Source organism: Hemiscyllium ocellatum, chromosome 5, assembly GCF_020745735.1.
Source record: "Hemiscyllium ocellatum isolate sHemOce1 chromosome 5, sHemOce1.pat.X.cur, whole genome shotgun sequence".
NCBI classification, from domain to species: domain Eukaryota; kingdom Metazoa; phylum Chordata; class Chondrichthyes; order Orectolobiformes; family Hemiscylliidae; genus Hemiscyllium; species Hemiscyllium ocellatum.
In genome coordinates this window covers 81429970-81450260 of record NC_083405.1, presented here as the reverse complement: position 1 = coordinate 81450260, position 20291 = coordinate 81429970, and the positions used below count along the sequence as shown (strand labels likewise).

At 41.9% G+C, this 20291-nt stretch overlaps 1 protein-coding gene across 1 annotated transcript in view; it reads left to right on the top strand.

The window, feature by feature from the left end:
• LOC132816089 (tomoregulin-1-like) overlaps positions 1 to 20291 on the top strand; it is a 232773-nt gene that overhangs the window by 79380 nt on the left and 133102 nt on the right. The window contains exon 2 of the mRNA XM_060825521.1: positions 15797 to 15906. Coding sequence (XP_060681504.1) covers positions 15797 to 15906 — 110 coding nt within the window. The remainder of the gene's footprint in view (positions 1 to 15796; positions 15907 to 20291) is intronic.

Below are 20291 nucleotides of genomic sequence, written 5' to 3'. Positions count from 1 at the left end.
GTCATGGTTGGCTCACTAACTGTACGTATGTTATCAGGGGTAAAAAAGGTCTTAGTTAACTTAGGGAATTCTACGTTTTAGATTTCTGAAGGCTGTGATAGAATAAGAGGAGCGGGGATTCGGGGATTAAAGAATGGAGATTTGCAAAAAGGTTATGGCACTGGCTAAAATTGCAGTGATAGAGAGGGATAGGACTACGCCATCTTTAATGCCATGATGAAAGAGTTATATATTCCCAGCTTGTTTTTGAAAACCTTACCTCTACATGAACATTGTAATCAAGGTTTGCAGTCAGTGGAGGTCCTAACTTGTATTTGTATACAGCTTCCCATCTGTGTTTTCCCTAAGATAATTGTCCAGTGTACCTCTGTTGGTTTCAAATTCATCATTTACAAGTCTTAGTTACAAAAATGCTCACAATCTCCCAAAACTTGTGGTTGGAGATGGGGACGTGGGATTATAAGTGACGTACATTTTCAGGAACAGTCAATACAGGCGGCAATAAATCAAAACCTCTTTTAGAAACCAAGTCACTGCCGCAAATTTATGCAGATTTAGATTGCCTGCTCATTTAAAGAACACTTAGTTTAATTTGCATTACTTACTTTGCAACTGATATGAGCATTATTATGTGACTTGTCTAACAATCAAACTGTTCAAATGCGCAATACATCTTTGATTTTACATCTACAATAATTAAGTGATAGTTGGTAGAACAGGACTTGAATACTGCTGGAAAAAGGTACATCTTGTTGAAACTTTTTATCTGGCATTCGTCAAGACAATTCACAAGAAACACAAAACCATTTCTGCTGTGTCGGAGGAAATTGCTGACTGATGGAAGCAGAGAATGGAATTCACCTTATTTTTGAGTTGAAACAGATGCAATGTGTGTACAAGTTCCTGCTTTCTACAAAGAAAAGGGCTCTGTTGTTATGATCCTAGCTTCTGGTAATACAGGACAAGTTGGATCTCAGAATGAAATCTAACTTGATAGATCATATGTTTAACTTTTCGTTTAATTTGTTAATGTAGTACTTAGTCAGGCACATAGTCATTTGGGACTGCAGACGGTCCTTAAAGCAGCATGTAAGTTTATATACAAGAGAAAGAAAATAAAGAAATCAAGCTATATATATTTTTTAGTTAGAAAGATGGTACACAAACAGCAAAATAGGGTTTTAACTTGTTTCCCACTACCATGAATTAGAGTCTCAAATCCAGCGAACTGATACTCTGACCTCACTTCTTTAATGGACTCCATCCAATTTATTTGTCTTGAACTGGAGAGAAAGTTTTATGCTTCCTTTCCAAGTCAGAAAGCATGAACCTTTCATATTTTTGATCCAACTGCTTTCAATGCTAGCACTGAAGTTTTTTTTTATCCCAGACTCTATTAGTTTGAAACTTCACAAACTAAATCAGCTTTGCTCCTGTCTCCTCTGAATGGAACAGGATAAAACTCTTGCTAAGGGAAAACCTTTTCCCTTCTGAACTAACTTGCTTTTGAACTGGAATAAAAGAAATCTAATGGCATTGTTCTGTTTGCTCAGTCTGTCAAAAACTCAAACGTATAGACATTTTGCTTCATTAACAGCAGAGGGTACCTTGACTGTAGTCATGTCACTTTTTGAAACTGGAGCATTTAGGAGGTTACTGTTCCAAAATGACCATAAGACCATAGACATAAGAGCAGGACTAAGCCATTCAACATTTCTTTTATGTTCCCCCATTCACTGATATCATGGTCGATCTGATAATAAGACCATAAGATATAGGAGCAGAAATTGGGCCATTCAGCCCATCCAGTCTGCTCCATCATCCAATCATGGCTGATAAGTTTCTCAACCCCATTCTCTTGCTTTCTTCACATAACCCTTGATCTCCTTGATACTCAAGAACCTATCTATCTCAGTCTTAACTATACTCAATGACCTGACCTCCACAGCCTTCTGTGGCAATGATTTCCATAGATTCACCACTCCCTGGCTGAAGAACGTTCTCCTTATCTCCATTCTAAAAGGTCTTCCTTTTACTCTAAGGCTGTGCCCTCGTATCCTAGTCTTTCCTACCAATGGAAACATCTTCCCAACATCCACTCTGTCCAGGCCATTCAGTATTCTGTATGTTTCAATTAGATCCCCCATCATCCTTCTCAACCCTATTGAGCATAAACTGAGTCGTCAAACATTCCTTGGATGTTAAGCTTTTTATTCTTCGGATCATTCTCATGAACCTCCTCTGAACACACTCCAGGGCCAGTACATCCTACTTGAGATATGAAACCCAAAACTGCTCGCAGTACTCCAAATTTGGTCTGATTGGAGTCTTATAGAACCTCAGAAGTACATCCCTGTTTTATATTGAAGTCGTCTGAAAATAAATGCTATCATTGCATTTGCCTTCCCAACTACAGACTCAACCTGCAAGTTTACTTTGAGAGAATCCTGGACTAGAACTTCTAAGTCTTTTGCACTTCAGAATTCTGAATTTTCTCTCCATTTAGAAAATAGTCCATCCCCCTATTCTTCTTACTAAAGTGCACAACCTCAGACTTTCCCATGTTGTACTCCATCTGCCACTTCTTTGCCTACTCTCCTAAACTGTGCAAATCCTTTGGCAGCCTCCCCACCTCTTCAATGGGCCCTTATCTGTATAGCCTTCTGTGTGGCACCTTGTCAAAGGCCTCCTTGATGTCCAGGTAGATAACATCCATTGGCTCTCTTTGGTCTAAACTGCTCGTTACTTCCTCCAAGAATTCTAGCAGATTTGTCAGGCCTGACCTCCCTTGACAAAACCATGCTGACTTTGCCCTGTTTTACCATACACATCCAAGTATTCAGAAATCTCATCCTTCACAATGGATTCCAGGATCTTACCCACGACCGAGGATAGGTTAATCGGCCTGTAATTTTACATCTTCTACATTACTCCCTTTTTAAATGGGGTGTCACATTAGCGATTTTCCAGTCCTCTGGGACCCTCCCTGATTCTAGCATTCCTTTAAGATCACCACTAACACCTCCATTATCTCTTCAGCTATCTCCCTTAGAACTCTGGAGTGTAGTCCATCTGGTCCAGGTGATTTATCCACCTTCAGGCCATTCAGTTTTTCTAGTACCTTCTCCTTGATAACGGCCCCTCTGACCCCTCACTCTCTTCAAATTTTGGGATGTTACACATATCTTCCATCATGAAGACCATTCAGTCCTTCAGCCATTTCCTTGTTCCGTACTACTATCTCTCCAGCATCATTTTCCAGTGACCCGCTGTCCATTTTTGCCTCTTGTTTTGCCCTTTATATATCTAAAGAAACTCTTACAGTATTCCTTTTATATTACTGGCTAGTTTACCCTCATTCAATCTTCTCCCTCCTTATTTCTTTTTTGTTGCCCTCTGTTGGTCTTCGTGAGCTTCCCAATCCTCTGGCTTCCCACTGCCTCTTGCCATATTTTATGCTTTGTCTTTTGCTTTTATGCTATCCCTGACTGCCCTAGTCAGCCATGGTTGCCTCATCCTCCCTGTACCATGCTTTTTTTCCCTCGAAATGAATCTCTGCAGCGTCTCCTAAATTACTCCCAGAAACTCCTGCCATTGCTTTCTACTGTTTTTTTTTCTGCTAGGCTCCTCTCCCAGTCAGTTCTACCCAGCTCCTCCCTCATGCCTCTGTAGTTGCCTTTATATCGTTACTTTTGATTCTATCTTCTCCCCCTCAAATTGCAGAGTAAATTCAATCATGTTATGATCATTGCCTCTTAAGGGTTCCATCACCTTAAGCTCCCTTATCAAGTCTGCCTCACTCTACAAGACTAAATCCAGTATTGCCTGTTCCTATTGGCTCCACCACAAGCTGCTCCAAAAAGCCATTTTGGAGACATTCCATAAATTCCTTTTCTTGCAACCCCTACCAACCTGATTTTTCCAGTCCATCTGCATATTGAAATCTCCATGACCAAAGTAACTTTGTCTTTCCTACACATCTTTTCCATCGCCTGATATATCTTGCGTGTCAGCTCCTGACTACTGTTTGGAGGCCTGTGCCCACACGGATTCTACACCATCTGACCCTACTTTGTTTCTTACTTTTGATTTAATTTCACTTCTTACTAATCAGGCAGCCCCACCCCCTCTGCCCACCCCCTTTTTTCGATATGATGTATGTCCTTGAATATGCAGCTCCTAATCCTGATCCCTTGCAGCCACGTCCCTGTGATGCCCACCATGTTATACCTGCCAATTTCGATCTGCGCCACAAGCTCATTTATCTTACTCTGTATGCTGCATGCGTTCAGATTTAATCCTCAAGTCCACTTTCTTGCCTTTTCCTCAAAACACTTGATTCCTTCACTGATTAAAAATCTGCATATATCAGCCTCCAATGACCCAGCCTCAACAGCCCTCTGTGGTTAAAAAAAATTTCACAGATTGACACCTCCCTGAGAGAAGAAATTCCTCCTCATCTTGGTCTAAATGTGTGACACCTTATTCTCAGATTATTCTCTCTGATCTGAGCTTCTCCCACAAGCGGAAACTTCTTTTCTGTATCTAGCTTGTCAAGCCCCTCTGAATCCTGCATGTTTCAATAAGGTTACTTCTCATGGTTTTCTGATCTTTAAAACAAAAACATTCATAGCACTAACTCACAACTATCTATGTCTCTTTTTAAAATATTCAAATTCCAAAACTGATGATTATATATGACATACCTTTCATCACACTGAGTGAGTATTAACACCTGTAGCTTCCAATATATGGCAGTATGGCATACAACAAGCATTGCTGATGCTGAACTTGTGATTGTTTCACTACTCACACCTTGACCAAGCAGAGTGGAATTGCTCGCTTTACAATTTAAACAAGGTTTGGCAGTTAACTGCCAATATTTGTCTAGTTGCTACAATCAGCATGGCAATGCCTCTACAAATCAGAGTCCACTTGTCAATCAATCAGCGCTCCCCATTCATACATTATACATCGGTTTTTCCTTTGAATTGGCATTTCCTGTAAATTGGGAGAAAGTGAGGGCTGCAGATGCTGGAGATCAGAGTCAAGAGTCTGGTGCTGGAAAAACACAGCAGGTCAGTAACATCTGAGGAGCAGGAGAATTGAGTTTTTGGGCACATACCCTTAATCAGGAATAAAATTTGTGGACCAGGGGATGACAGATAAATGAGAGGGTGGTGGGGGTGGGGGGGGGGGGGGTGTGGTGGTGCTAAGGGAAAGGTAGCTGGGAATGCAATAGGTAGATGAATGTGGGGAGAAGGTGATAGGTTGGAGAGGAGGGTGAAGCGGATAGATGGGAAAGATGATGGACAGGTCAGGAGGTTGGTGTCGAATTGGCCGCTGAGGTAGCATCCCATCTTGACAGCTAGGCAAAGCAAGAACTGGTGCAGTTGAGGGAGGGATGTCCTTATTAAACTGATCTTCTATTGAATAGATAGCATCCAGGTGATTTAGAGAGTGCAACGTCCCCCATTGAATCCCTGCTGAGAAGAACCTTTTGGCCAAGAAACAGGAGCCTCCAAAAATCAATAGGAACAATTTATTTTTTCTGGGTCAGGAGGAGCAGTTGGGCTCAATCATACCCCACAAAAATAACCATAGCTCCTGGCCCCTGGTCTGATGTGCTGCTGGACAGGCAATCTGGGTGAATTGATGAAGTGAACTGAAATACTCACTAAAATGGGTAGGTCGCCATTTCTATTTAAACAATATTTTGCACCCACTAAGGTCTGAATTCCCCCGACGTCTGCTGGGCAATCCGCCCACATGTTCTACCACTTGTCTGCCAAATGGCAGGATGCATTTTAAATATATCAACTGTGACATTTATTGACAGTACTTTTCACTTATACATCTAAACAGCATCCTCTCCAATGTAAAATGATAAAACTATTGGTTAATGTAGAATGTACCAACATACTCTGGATTAGAAGGTTTCCGCTGGTGATGAGCATTGAATGAAGCAAATAAAAATGTATCAGAAGGGATTTTATATATATCCATCTGCTACATTGGTGGTGAGTCAGAACACCTTACTGTACCTGCTGGGTTAGCTGTTAAAGGTTTAAAAAGAATGAAAAGAAAAGGGAAAAAAAAGTTATACTTACATAATTATTAAAGCAAAGCATAAGATATAGTTTAGCTATTCACTACCAGGTCTAGCTCGAACTACCATTTGGTCCTATTTATGTCTGACCAAATTGCCCCATATTCCGGGGCTACTCTGGGTTCAAAAGATAACTCAGGGCATCTTTTCTGTATGACAAACGATAAATCCCCGAGTGCAGTTTCCTAACACAAATGTGGGGAACTGATAGAATGTTATTGTCACAAAGATCGAGACGATCTGATTTACTGGCTCTGCCTTTTCTTTTACTCACACCTGAAGAGACTTTCTCTAAGGGAATCAGCATATACTTGAAGAAGGGATTTGTAACTAAGTTACCTTCCTTTAAACAATGAAGATAATAAAGCTGATGCAAAAACACAGACTATATTCTGTTTACCTCTGCATGGATATTACCCAATTTCCTAGGGTCAACCAGAGAAAGTGATTTACATTTTTATGTGGAGTAAGACTTTCTTTGTACTTACTTGTACTTAACTGAAGATCGTGGTAGTCTCCTTAGTTATTATTAAATCAGCTGTACCCTCTGATGTACTGTATCCTTTTGCCAATGTTTACTGTGATAATTACAAGTAATTTAGCTTTATATATAAATAGGCTATACTTTGTTTTAATAGAAATAAAGCAGGAGTGATTAGTCGTGTCCAGTCTATTATGAGACCTGTGTCATAGTTTTGAAAGTCAGCATTGCTTCACTCACTATTGCTGAGAAAGTATTGTCACTTAGATTATTTATTGATATGAAGCTGATAATCTAATATCTCCTGAACTGATAAGACTAAAGCCTGTTTTTGAAATGGCTTAGCCATTATATATCTAGCGTACATACATTAGCTTGCCCTTTTAACAAAAATGTATTATGTTTCTGTTAAGTAATGTTTTAGTTCACTATTTTAGAAATAAATATCTTTTTGATTTTTTAATGGATTTTAAATAGCGTCATAAAGATGTGCAGCACAGAAACAGACCTTTCGGTACAACTCATCCATGCCAATCAGATACCCTAAATTAATCTAGTCCCATTTTCCAGCATTTGGCCCAAATCCCTCTAAACCCTTCCTAATCATATATGTAGCTTATAGTTTATTAACAATTAATTTAATTGGAAGATTGCCATCTTAGTTTGCAGAACAGAATAAAAACAACCAAACACAAGTGAAGGGAACACTTATTTCTACCATACCTTTTGAACTCCGTGACACAATTGTTCCTTGAGGCTTTTTGTTTTCCATTTGATCAACTGTAGTGATAAAACTGAGGGAAAAATCCTTTTGATTCCAAGCTTCGACCTCTCTAAGGAGCCCTCAGGCCAATCTAACAATCTGCTTTGAAAACTCTGCTGATGTCTTGGTTGTAAGTTCCAACACAGTATCTAATACAATATACAACAATCTCAAGTAATCAACAGCAGTCTAAATAAAATAACAAAACATTCTAAATGATAACATTAATTTACTGTATCTCCCAATATTAGTGGTGCCGTTTGAATATTTCTATGCTTTGCAGCCACAGCTTCATCATGAACTAATCAGTTCTTCCTTCGGCCAATTGTACCTTTATGCTTGATTTTGTTGAACTCTGTAGATTAGTTTATATAATAACACACTAAGAAATAAAAGTAACGCAAAGGTTAAAATATTACCTTTACCATCTTCAGTGACAGGGGTAACAAGAAGTGAAACAAAAACTATTGGCTAAACCTTGTGTTTTTATGGCAACATGTAAATTTAGTTGAGTTCCATAGCATATTTCCCTCTGCAAGGCCCAACAAGTTCACTTGCCTTATTTTGTCAAACTTGCCTCATTATATATTTAGAAGAAAGTGAGTACTGCAGATGCTGGAAATCAGAGTCAAGGGTGTGGCACTGGATTCCTGATTAAGTGCTTATGCCTGAAATGTCGATTCTCCTGCTCCTTAGATGCTGCCTGCCCTGCTGTGCTTTTCCAGCGCATACTCTCGACTCATTATATACCTACCCTATCATTATGCCACACATCACAACTGATTCGAGCCCAACTCTACCACTCTCTCTAAACACAACAAGTTACCAATGCTGATACATCCCAGAATGGGCTGGCATCCCTAGCGCTGGCACTATCTATAAATGACCACTGTACACTTGAGCAGACACTGTCAGTCCAGAGCTGACCAGGATGGTTTCTGACATTTGCCCCGGATTTGGCAGACAAGGGGAAATGAGTGCTCCACTTTGTGAACAGGGAGCTGGAGATCCTGCTGGGTGGGGAGGCATGGAAGAGAGATGCTGTAGAGTCATAGAATCATGGAGATGTATTCCATGGGAACAGATCTTTTGGTCCAACTCATCCATGCCAATGAAATATCCTAAATTAATCTAGTCCCATTTGTCAGTATTTGGTCCATATCCCTTTCAACCCTTCCTATTCATATACCCATCTAGGTGCCCTTTAAATTTTCTAATTGTACCAGACTCCACCACTTCCTCTGGCAGCTCATTTCCTACACGGACCACCCTCTGTGTGAAAAAGTTGCCCTTGAGTACTGGAGTTGGGAAGTCATGTTGCGGCTGTACAGGACATTGGTTAAGCCACTGTTGGAATATTGCGTGCAATTCTGGTTCAGAAAAGATTTACAAGGGCGTTGCCAGGTTGAAGGATTTGGGCTACAGGGAGAGGTTGAACAGGCTGGGGCTGTTTTCCCTGGAGCATCGGATGCTGAGGGGTGACTGTATAGAGGTTTACAAAATTATGAGGGGCATGGATAGGGTAAATAGGCAAAGTTTTTTCCCTGGGGTCGGGGAGTCCAGAACTAGAGGGCACAGGTTTAGGGTGAGAGGGGAAAGATATAAAAGAGACCTGATGGGCAACATTTTCACACAGAGGGTGGTACAGGTATGTAATGAGCTGCCAGAGGAGGTGTTGGAGGCAGGTACAATTGCATCATTTAAAGGCATCTGGATGGGTCTATGAATAGGAAGGATTTGGAGGGATATGGGCTGGGTGCTGGCAGGTGGGACTAGATTGGGTTGAGATATTTAGTCAGCATGGATGGGCTGGACCGAAGGGTCTGTTTCCATGCTGTACATCTCTATGATTCTATATCTTTCCCTCTCACCCTAAACCTATGCCCTCTAGTTTTGGACTCCCCCACCCCAGGGAAAAGACCGTGTCTATTTATTCTGTCCATGCCCCTCATGATTTTATAAACCTGAATAAGGTCATCACTCAGCTTCCAACACTTTAGAGAAAACAGCCCCAGTATATTCAGCTTCTCCCTATAGCTCCAACCCTGCAATCTTGGCAACATCCCTGTAAATTTCTTCTGAACCCATTCAAGAGATTTACAACACCAGAACTGGACTGAGCTTGGACTCAGATTTGCCACCTGGGTCAACATAGTCTCAGCCTTCCGATGTACATCACAGCAGTGTAGGGATAAGGCTTTCATATATCTCCCAGTATAATTGTCACCATTATCTCTGATACCTCACACTCCCTCTATACTTCTGCTACTGTATTCACCTCTCACCAATGCTCATGCTCCAGCACCTTCACTGTTAAATGCAACATGTTTTTGTTTTTGCTGCTGTTTACCTACTATTTACTATCTATGCTATTTAACTACATGATCTGCCTGTATTGCTCGCTTTTCACTGTACCTCAGTACACGTGACAGTAAATTCAATTCAATTTAATTCCCTCACTTGCTCTCACCCATATCAACACCTGTGCTACTAACCATCCTTGCACTCTGTGCTGCCTACTCACTCACTCAAGCCATCTCATTTTTACCCCAACTCCTCCAGGACTAATAGCTGTGCCATCCATTTTCATCTCCCTTAATACCTTTCTCTTTCTCAATCCAGGAGGAAACAGTCTACATGGGGCAGAAGTAGTCACGAAGGGTGGTAGGCTGACTGACCGTTAGCTTCTCACTCCTTGCAAGTAGAGGATCCTGACCCTAACAACCCTGAGTGGTTGACTAACAGTATCCAAGCCTCTGAACTGGTATCAGAGGCTGCCATTAACTTCCTAGGCTGAGACTCCCTGACTGACGCTATCTCCCTTAACTTAACTCAGAACTAATGACATAATCTTGACAAGCTCTGTGTCTGCTCTAAATGGCATGTACAGTACAGCAGCAGCATTGCAAGCTTGGTATTTCTGGCTGATAGGGCAAATGTAAAAGGCAAGGCAATGCATAACAGGGTGCTGTGAGCAACCAGGTAGGTTCACAGTGAGCTTTTGAGTGAGATGCTGCCATCATTAAATTGTTTGATTGATGATTAAACCATTGTCAAACATGATAGTGAGAAACAGAAGAGTCATACTCAACTTGAAACATTGACTCTGTTTTCGCTTTCTATATTGGTAGATCTGCTGAGTATTTCTAGTATTTTAATTTTTTTTAGATTTCAGCACTGTATTTTGCTTAAATTTTAGCAAGCATAAGTTCCTCCCTAGAAAGTTCTTCAAACTTCCCACCAAAATTACACTGGGAGCAACAATCAGACAACCTGTGTAAATTTATGGTCTTTTCTTTTCTGAATCTCCAATTTCTTTCTTTTTCCCCCTTTCTCCAGAAGACACTGACTAATTTTGGTGTACTATTTCACAGATTACTGACTACAACTTTCATAGTGAGTAATTCTTTCGGACTGAGTGTAGCTAAGAAATGGTTAGTTAAGGAAGAGGAGGTTGAAATCAGTTGGGCTTTCCATATCTAATCACTATAAAGTGATCCTGATTGGAAAGTGCAAATGCTGTTTGAAGACATTTTTATTTTTGGCCAAGCATTGATCCAGGCTCACATTCACAAAGCCCACAGTTCGATTACAAACCTGGAGATTTGCAAGTGCTTTTGGAATCACACTTCAGAATCATGTCTTCAGTAAACGAGACAAAGCTTGTTTCCAAAAAAAAATGAAGTAATATTTAAGTAATGCTTCTATCAGCTTAGGTGATATCCTTATGAGATAAAGTTACCCAATGTTTCTGTCTTATTGAGTTGACATCATATTATTCGTTGCTGATACATACTTGTTTTATCTTGAGCCTCATTTGATTCATGGCACAAATCCATATCTTATATATATGTGTTCAGCTTGGTTGAAGAATGTATTTTCTGTTCCTGTTAAATGATTCAATTCTTTACACATTTGAAAGTGCAATTATATGAAAGCAAAGTTGGCAGTGGTAGAGAAGGGCACAGCTGCTGCTGGAACTGTTTGGAACTGAGCCTTAGGCTTGAGCTTTTCTCATCAGTTTGGACTGACACAGGAAAAAGAAGCAAATAAAAAACACCATGGAGTAATGTATCAGATTTTATTTGTGGATTGCATATTATATTGACAGAGCAACCCCATCAATTAAACTAAAGGTTGATTTTTTAAAAAATTCTATTCGCGTCTGATTGTTCCAAATACCAGTTGCTAATTCCCACTTTCCAGCTGATTGCAGCTCAAAACACAAAGGATTAGTCAGGGCAGAGAAGTAAAATATAGTACATGACCCAGCAATTAAATGGCACCATGCCCATCTTCCTACTGAATGCAAAATCTCCAATATGGCAGAGATAAATTTGCTATATAGGGATATTTGGATTATTAATGGGCATTCTAGTAAATTTGGATCTTCAAACTTAACAGCAGGTCCCTTGTGTCATTTGCAGGAAAGGGGCCCTCTTTATGCCTGTTTCCCTGCTCTACTCACATCTGTGCTACTGATCACCTGAATGTAAGGCCTCTTTCCTTTGACTGGAAATGCCTGCTCCAGTCAGAGTGAGTAAAATTACACTGCCAGTATCCTCCAGCTATTTGTGGGTTCATTTCTCAGAGCAATCCCCTGAACAGAGTCAACTTGCCTGGTTTAAAATTGAAACAAAACTTGCCAGTTAGCTGTCAATCAGCATGAACCTGATGGGCTGAATGGCCTGCCTCCACACCAAAGGGATTCTGTGATTTCAACGTTGCCATAAAGTGTGCAATGTTTCCAGAGACAGCTTCTCAGGGAGGAAGCCTACCCACCTGGGAGCAGTGGGATGGTAATTAGACTCATTAAAGAGGCACTTGAGATTGGTTAAAGATAACATTTAAATTTATCATTTAAACACAAGGTGACTGTACACAATGAACTCCTTGACGAAAATAGCAGGCATTAAATCCTCAGTAAAGAAAGAGGATCCACACCAGGAACATAGACTTTTACTCCTGGATTGGAGGTGCTGTTTAAAAGTGTAGGCGTCAGAGAATCGCTCACTCATTAAAGTCTGAGAGAAATTTGCCAGATGCAGGCTGAGTGACTGATGCTGTATGCATTTATCTGTTTGAGGTAGACTGGAGCAGTGAGGAAGAACAGCTTTCCACTAACAGAGACAGTTCTGTTCTGTTTCAACATGGCAGTGAAGTAGGCCTATGATGGAACTTTCCACTCCAACTGTTTTTCTTTCTTTTCTCAGTCTCTTTTCTTACTTACTAACCTTGTCCTAAGCTTGGAAGGCATTAGCGACGGTGTGAGTCCAGCACGCAGACCCCAAGCATTCTCCAGCTGGGCCCAAAGTAAGAAACTTAGGCGGGCCTACCTACGGACCTTGAGGGAGTCCAGGTTGCAGACCTCAGGCAGGCCAGCTGCACAGAAGAGTGAACTCCCATCAAACTTACAGCTCAGCGAGCAAACCTACACCCTATAGCACACGTATGGGCCCCAGCTATGTCTGTCTCTTTGTTGGCTACGTAGAACAGTTGATCTTCCGTAATTATACCGGCACCACTTCCCAGCTCTTCCTCTGCTACATTGATAACTGCATTGGCGCCACCTCGTGCTCCCGCAAGGAGGTTGAGCAATTCATCAACTTCACCAACACATTCCACCCTGACCTTAAATTTACCTGGACCATCTCTGACACCTCCCTCCCCTTCCTGGACCTCTCCATCTCTATTAATGACGACTGACTTGACACTGACATTTTTTACAAACCCACCGACTCCCACAGCTACCTGGATTACACCTCTTCCCACCCTATCTCTTGCAAAAATGCCATCCCGTATTCCCAATTCCTCCGCCTCCGCCGTATCTGCTCCCAGGAGGACCAGTTCCACCATAGAACACACCAGATGGCCTCCTTCTTTAGAGACCACAATTTCCCTTCCCATGTGGTTAAAGATGCCCTCCAACGCATCTCGTCCACATCCCGCACCTCCGCCCTCAGACACCACCCCTCCAACCGTAACAAGGACAGAATGCCCCTGGTGCTCACCTTCCACCCGACAAACCTTCGCATAAACCAAATCATCCACCGACATTTCCGCCACCTCCAAAAAGGAGGGATATATTTCCCTCCCGACCCATTTCCGCCTTCCGCAAAGACTGTTCCCTCCCTGACTACCTGGTCAGGTCCACGCCCCCTTACGACCCACCCTCCCATCCTGGCACTTTCCCCTGCCACCACAGGAACTGTAAAACCTGTGTCCATACTTCCTCCCTCACCTCTATCCAAGGCCCTAAAGGTGCCTTCCACATCCATCAAAGTTTTACCTGCACATCCACTAATATAATTTATTGTATCCGTTGCTCCCGATGCAGTCTTCTCTACATTGGGGAGACTGGACGCCTCCTAGCAGAGCGCTTTAGGGAACATCTCCGAGACACCAGCACCAATCAACCACACCGCCCCGTGGCCCAACATTTCAACTCCCCCTCCCACTCTGCCAAGGTCATGGAGGTTCTGGGCCTCCTTCACCGCCGGTCCCTCACCACCAGACGCCTGGAGGAAGAACGCCTCATCTTCCGCCTTGGAACACTTCAACCCCAGGGCATCAATGTGGACTTCAACAGTTTCCTCATTTCCCCTTCCTCCACCTCATCCTAGTTTCAAACTTCCAGCTCAGCACTGTCACCATGACTTGTCCGACCTGCCTAGCTCCTTTTCCACCTATCCACTCCATCCTCTCCTCCCTGACCTATCACCTTCATCTCCTCCCCCACTCACCCATTGTACTCTATGCTACTCTCTCCCCACCCCCAACCTCCTCTAGCTTATCTCTCCACGCGTCAGTCTCTCTGCCTTTATTCCTGATGAAGGGCTTTTGCCCGAAACGTCGATTTCGCTGCTTGTTAGATGCTGCCTGAACTGCTGTGTTCTTCCAGCACCACTGATCCAGAATCAGTTCTGAAGAAGTCTGGTATGACTCAGAATGTTAACTCTATTTTGCTCTTCACAGATACCGTCAGAACCAATGGTTTCTCCAGCTGTTTCTGAGCTTATTTCCACAGCATTTCATCTTTGTTTAAGGGCTCATTATAAAGTCTTGTCCACAATGTGACATCTTAAAAACCACCACACTCCTTCAGCAATGCACTGTAAATGAGAAAATAGGGAAAATTAGTAATGTGGATTGTTTGTTATTCTCATGGATGGATATAAGTGAATATTACAGAGCTGATTTAATAAAACTTAGTGCTCCCCTCCAACCTCTTCCATCAGGTAAAATATACAGAAGCTTCAATACAAGGACCAGCTGGTTCAGAAACAGCTACTTCCCAGGTATTATTCGACTGATGAATGGACTCTCTAACTTCAAATAAAGCTTATCTTGCTAATGTTGATCTTGCCTCGCGCACACCTTGTGCAACATAATCTATGAGCCTCTGTCTAAGTTTCATTTCTCACCCCTTGCTTACAATGCTCTGTCAGTACTACTCTGAAACAAACTTTTCACTGTACTTAGGTACACAGGTGACAATAAGGTGCCTTCTAAGGTAGTTACAAGTGCACTGCCAACAATTTTCCAATTATTCACTTTTAAATTGAGCAGCAGGCATATCAAAATTGAAGGGACAAATTGGGGATTTCATGTAATAACACTTAATTGTTCAGTTAATGTCTTTGAATGTTGTTTCAAGTTTTGACACAACATGTCTTGCTTATTTTACCTAATAAATTTTACAGCTTCAATATATTGGACAGAAAAAAATGGCAACCTTCAAATCCATTTGGAAATAATGACATGTTCTGTGTGTGTAATGCTGATTGAAAGTGGTATTTGGCGGTGAACCGAGAACATATGGTACATAAGGAAAGAAGCTACTCAGGCCCCAACTTGAATTTTAAAACAGAGATTGCTGAGGGGAAAAAAAACACTGAAGGTACTAGGGAGTAGGGGAGAAAAGCACATCTTCCGACCGTAGGTCATAGGTCATAGCTCACTGAATGGTAGAACAACCATGATGGGCTAGGCTAAATGGCTTATCCTTGTTATATTCCTATGTTCCAAGGCAGGAGCTATGAATGATACCAATGAAGATTTCTGCTTGAAACATTACCTAAACTTATCTCTCTCCAAACACTGACTTTATGTAGTAAATGTCTGCATTTTCACTTTTTTATGTTAGTTTAAAATTTCAGCGTGAAGTTACTTTCCAGAAATTATAAGGAATGAGAACAAAACTTTGACCCATCACCATATTTATTGTGACACTTTTGGAACATTACGCTCACGCTAGTCCTTGTAGACAACTTCTTGGAAATAGCACTTGCTAATACAAAATCATTTTTATCTACAACTGACTGCCTTTCACATGTAGTCAATTAATATGTGCATTAATGTATTAATAAATGCATATTATTAAATGAAATCATGCATTTCTTTATTAGTTTCTGAAATCTGTTTAAATATTTTTCCTTCACAGAATTCAATGAACGAGAAAATGATTTCAAGATGTGTGATGAGACCACATGTAAATTTGGTGGCGTGTGTAAGGAAATTGGGGATGACTTGACATGTTCGTGCCAATTCCATGTAAGTGCATATATACCTTGTTTCACCTTCATTAATTGTAAGAAATTTAGTAGCAATGCCTCAGTTGTTTTCAGGAAGTACATTTGGGAAACCTAGCTTCTAATTAATATTCCATTTAAATAAACCTGTACGTAGGAAATTATCAAAAGCAGGATGTTATCATGAACTACTCAAAATATATTGAAAGGAGTAACAGCATATCTTTCTGGTTTGCAGTTATAATTCCAGTGTTAGTTTTATGTTCAAATTTATATTTCTTTTACATTTAACAGAAAAGCAGGGTGCATGGTGGCTCAGTGGTTAGCACTGCTGCCTCACAGCACCAGGGACCTTGGTTCGATTGCAGCCTTGGGCAACTATCTGGATGGAGTTTGCAAATTCTCCCTATGTCTGTGTGTGTTGGTGAGGAAAAAAAAGTCACTGAAGGTACTGGGGAATCTGGGAGAAAAGCGCATCTTCTGACCATAGGTCATAGGTCACCTGTGAGCTCACTGAATAGTAGAACAACCATGATGGGCTAAATGGTTCATCCCTGTTATATTCCTATGTTCCAAGACAGGAGCTTTTCTCCTGGTGCTCCGGTTTCCTCCCATAATCCAAGGATGTGCAGGTTAGGGTGGATTGGCCATGCTAAATTGTCCACCGTGTTCAGGGATGTGTAGGTTAGGTGCAATAATCAGGTATAATGGTAGGGTAATGGGGAATGGGTTTGGGTGGGATACTCTTTGGAGGGCTGTTGTGGACGTTTTGGGCTATGGGGATTCTACATAAGAGTGCCATTACCCTACTGGGTGAACTCTATTAGCCATCTATTGACTAGTGAAAAGAAAATAGAGGAACAAAATTGCAAGACACATAGAAAGAGGTCCAGGAGCTATTGTGCAGTTATAATGGGAACTTTTAATTGTCCTTAAAAAAAAGGCAGGATAGAAATATTGAGAGAAAGTAAGGACTGCAGATAGAAATACTGGAATGGGAAAGAGTTTATGAAGTATGTTGGAGCGAATATTTTTAAAATCAGAATGCTCCATACCCAATATGAAAAGAGGCATTGCTGGATCTGCTTTGGGAGTCATGTGGGACAGTGGGAAGTGTTAGTTGGAGACTACTTTGGGGACAATGATCGCAAAGCCATAAGGTTTAAGTTAGTTATGGAAAGTCAAGTAGAGGTCCAGAATCTAAATAATGAATTAGGCTGGAACAACTTCAGTGGGGTAAGCACAGGTCTGGCCAAGCAAAGCTGTAAAGGAAAAGAGGCTGATTTGGATAAGATTTTGATAGGCTGCGGTATCTTCCACTAATGTGGGGAATAGTGTAACAAACAAGGTCCTTGGCTGATGGAAGAAATAAAAGGATGGGTTTTATACCCCTCTGCTGGAGTATTTAAAAGTGAGGTAGACTTGTACAATACCACACCTTGTCTGTCTCTCACCTTCTATCCATCCCTTTTCTGTCCCCAACATTGCAGGGGTTGGTGGAGACATCAGGCTGCTGTCTCCCCATTGGACCTATGGAGGCCCTCTGTGATCAATTAATGACTGCTTAAGTACCTAATTGCACGTCACTGCTGCAATTTTACCAATGACATGGGGAGGCCTCGGCCAAGGAGGTAACCTGATAGCTGGTACTGGGTGAGCTAGCATCAGGCAGCAAGTGGGAGGATCCTCCTTCGGCAGAGGCTTATAGCCCTTCTCCCAGTTTTTGACCTCTTACATCTTCCTCCCCATTCAGAAGGAAAAGCCAATAAAACTGGCAAATGACAGACCCCAACATGTCCGACTTGATCTGTATACCTCAGAACAATGCTTCAGTATGACCAGTACATTCATTTCCAAGTATTACTAGTTTTTACTGGTCTTTCACTCTGGACACCTCCCTCACCTCCTCCATTTCTGGGGTCTGCCAGCCTGAGTTCCCACCATGGTATTCCAAACTCAGTCCAGTCCAGCCTCCATAAATCTCTTCTTCAGGGGCTACCTGGAGTGCAAGCAGTGGGCCCTCAAATCTGGCAGCTCTCTAGAGTGAAGTTTTTCCAGATGGGGGCAGATAACCAGCTTTGAGCCAGTTAACACCCCTCTGAATGTGAAATTACACACTTTTTGTACTCCAAGTCTTGACTGACTTTTTAGCTGGGGAAGTGTGGAACACATCACTTGCAAGCATCCAGCCTGATGGTTAGGATAAAGGCAACAAAGAAGTGCAGATGACAGGATGATCGGTTGATAATGTTATTGAGAGCTAGCCTGAATATGGACAGTCTAAGGAGAAAGCAAACATGGAAAAAAGAACAAAGAGAGATTTAAGAGTACAGCCTAGCAGCTAACTTCAAAGGGAACCTAAAGGCTTTAGGGATTTAAATATTCAAAGCATGTGAAAAAGAAGATTGAGGTTGGGCGGCACGGTGGCACAGTGGTGAACACTGCTGCCTCACAGCTCCAGAGACCCGGGTTCAATTCCCGCCTTAGGCGACTGTCTGTGTGGAGTTTGCACATTCTCCCGTCTCTGCGTGGGTTCCCTCCGGATGTTCCGGTTTCCTCCGACAGTCCAAAAACGGCAGGTTAGGTGAATTGGCCATGCTAAACTGCCCGTAGCAGCGGAATGGGTGTGCTTCGGTGGGTCAGTGTGGACTTGTTGGGCCGAAGCGCCTGTTTCCACACTAAGTAGTCTAGTAATCTAGATTAGGGAAACAAAAGGAATTTAGACAGGGGATATGGCTGTGGCATAAAATGAGAAATGTGTCTCTATCTTTACTAAGGAAAGAGATGGTACCCAGACCAAAGGGAGGGTATTTGAGATAATGAATTTGCTAAAAGTTGATACAGAGGAGACACAAGAACGTTGTCTGTAATTTAAAGTTGATAAGTCACTAGGACCAGATGAGATGCAGCCTGGAATACGGAGGGAAGTAAGTGTGGAAATTAAAGAGGCACTGGTCATAATTTCCCAACCTTCATTAGACACAAGAGTGGTACTTGGGAATCTAGGAGATGCAAATGTCACTCAATTGTTCAAAAAGATGTTGAAGAATAAGCCCAGCAAGTACTGATCATGAAAACATAAATACCAAGGTGACTGCCTCCGGATTGGTGAAAGATATAATGAAATGATGTAACATCGTATCCTTTGATTGGCCTGTTTGTCATCCTCAGAAGTAGAGTTGGGCACACTTCAGGCTGTTTTTGCTATCCATGGTGGTTTCACATACTCTAGCGGTGAACTGATGATTCTGTACATTTCCTTTTCCCAAGATTGCAACACATCTGCAGCTTGTCTGAACACTAGGCTGGAAGCATCATCACTCTGATGTCCTGAAACTCCAGGATCTCACTTAGCGCAAGATCAGTCGCTGTCCTCTCCTGCCAGTTCCACAGCCTGCACTGTGGAGGAAGTCAGGATTCTGATTGCTGAGTCACATCCCCATATTACTGCCCCCTCCCTAGTGTTATGTATTCATCTGTCCATGCAGGCAGAAAGAAGGATCGAGTGTAATTTCAATAGAATACTAACCTAGCCAGGCAGGGCTATGACAGCTGCTGTCACCACCTCAGTAAGTGTTTAATACACAAGCTCTCCTGCAAATGGTACAACTTTCATTTATTCCAGTATTGTACACACATTCCATCTGGTTCTGAGGCCTAGAATCCAAGCTGCTGTCTGGCAATTCTCTCCATTTGTGCATTTATCTTGCTTGATTCCATCATAAGTGCCATTTTGTAGTGACATAACTTACCACTTAACCTTACAAAGCATAAGATGCCATTGACTGTTTTTCTGCACTGGACCCTTGTTGACTTTATGATTGCTAAACTCCATTGCAACCTCCATGCAGGATGCCTTGGTCAGTCAGGAGGCCCTCCACCACTGAAAGTCGGAGCTCCTGCCATTCCCAGAGAGGTCCAATGAGCATATACATCGTGGCAAGGAGAAGCTGGGAGACTAGGTGCCCAGAATAGCAGCTGCTGTTGTTGCCTGAGGTGGGAGGGAGGGGAGAGACAAGCAGATGGTCATGCTAGTTCAGGTTTTTCAAAATGAAGGAGGGATGGTGCAAGGAAGAAGATTAGATGGTTCTCAGTGTGTCTACACAAACAGACTGATGCTGCTGAATGTCTGATGGAGGCAGATACCAATGAAAGAGAATTGGATGATTGAATGATCTGAGGTGAAAAAAAACAGGACTAGAGGGGAAAGGGTGAGGAGTGGGACTTGATAAGTTGCTTTTATACAGACATAGCATGGACACAGTATCCTCCTCCTGTGTTCTTACCATTATGTGATTCAGATTATGCATGATCAGTTACAAATTACACAATTATTAAGTAGATGTATAATAACTGTCAGAAGTGTCATACTCTATTTTGAATCAAATAAATATGGAAAAATAATAC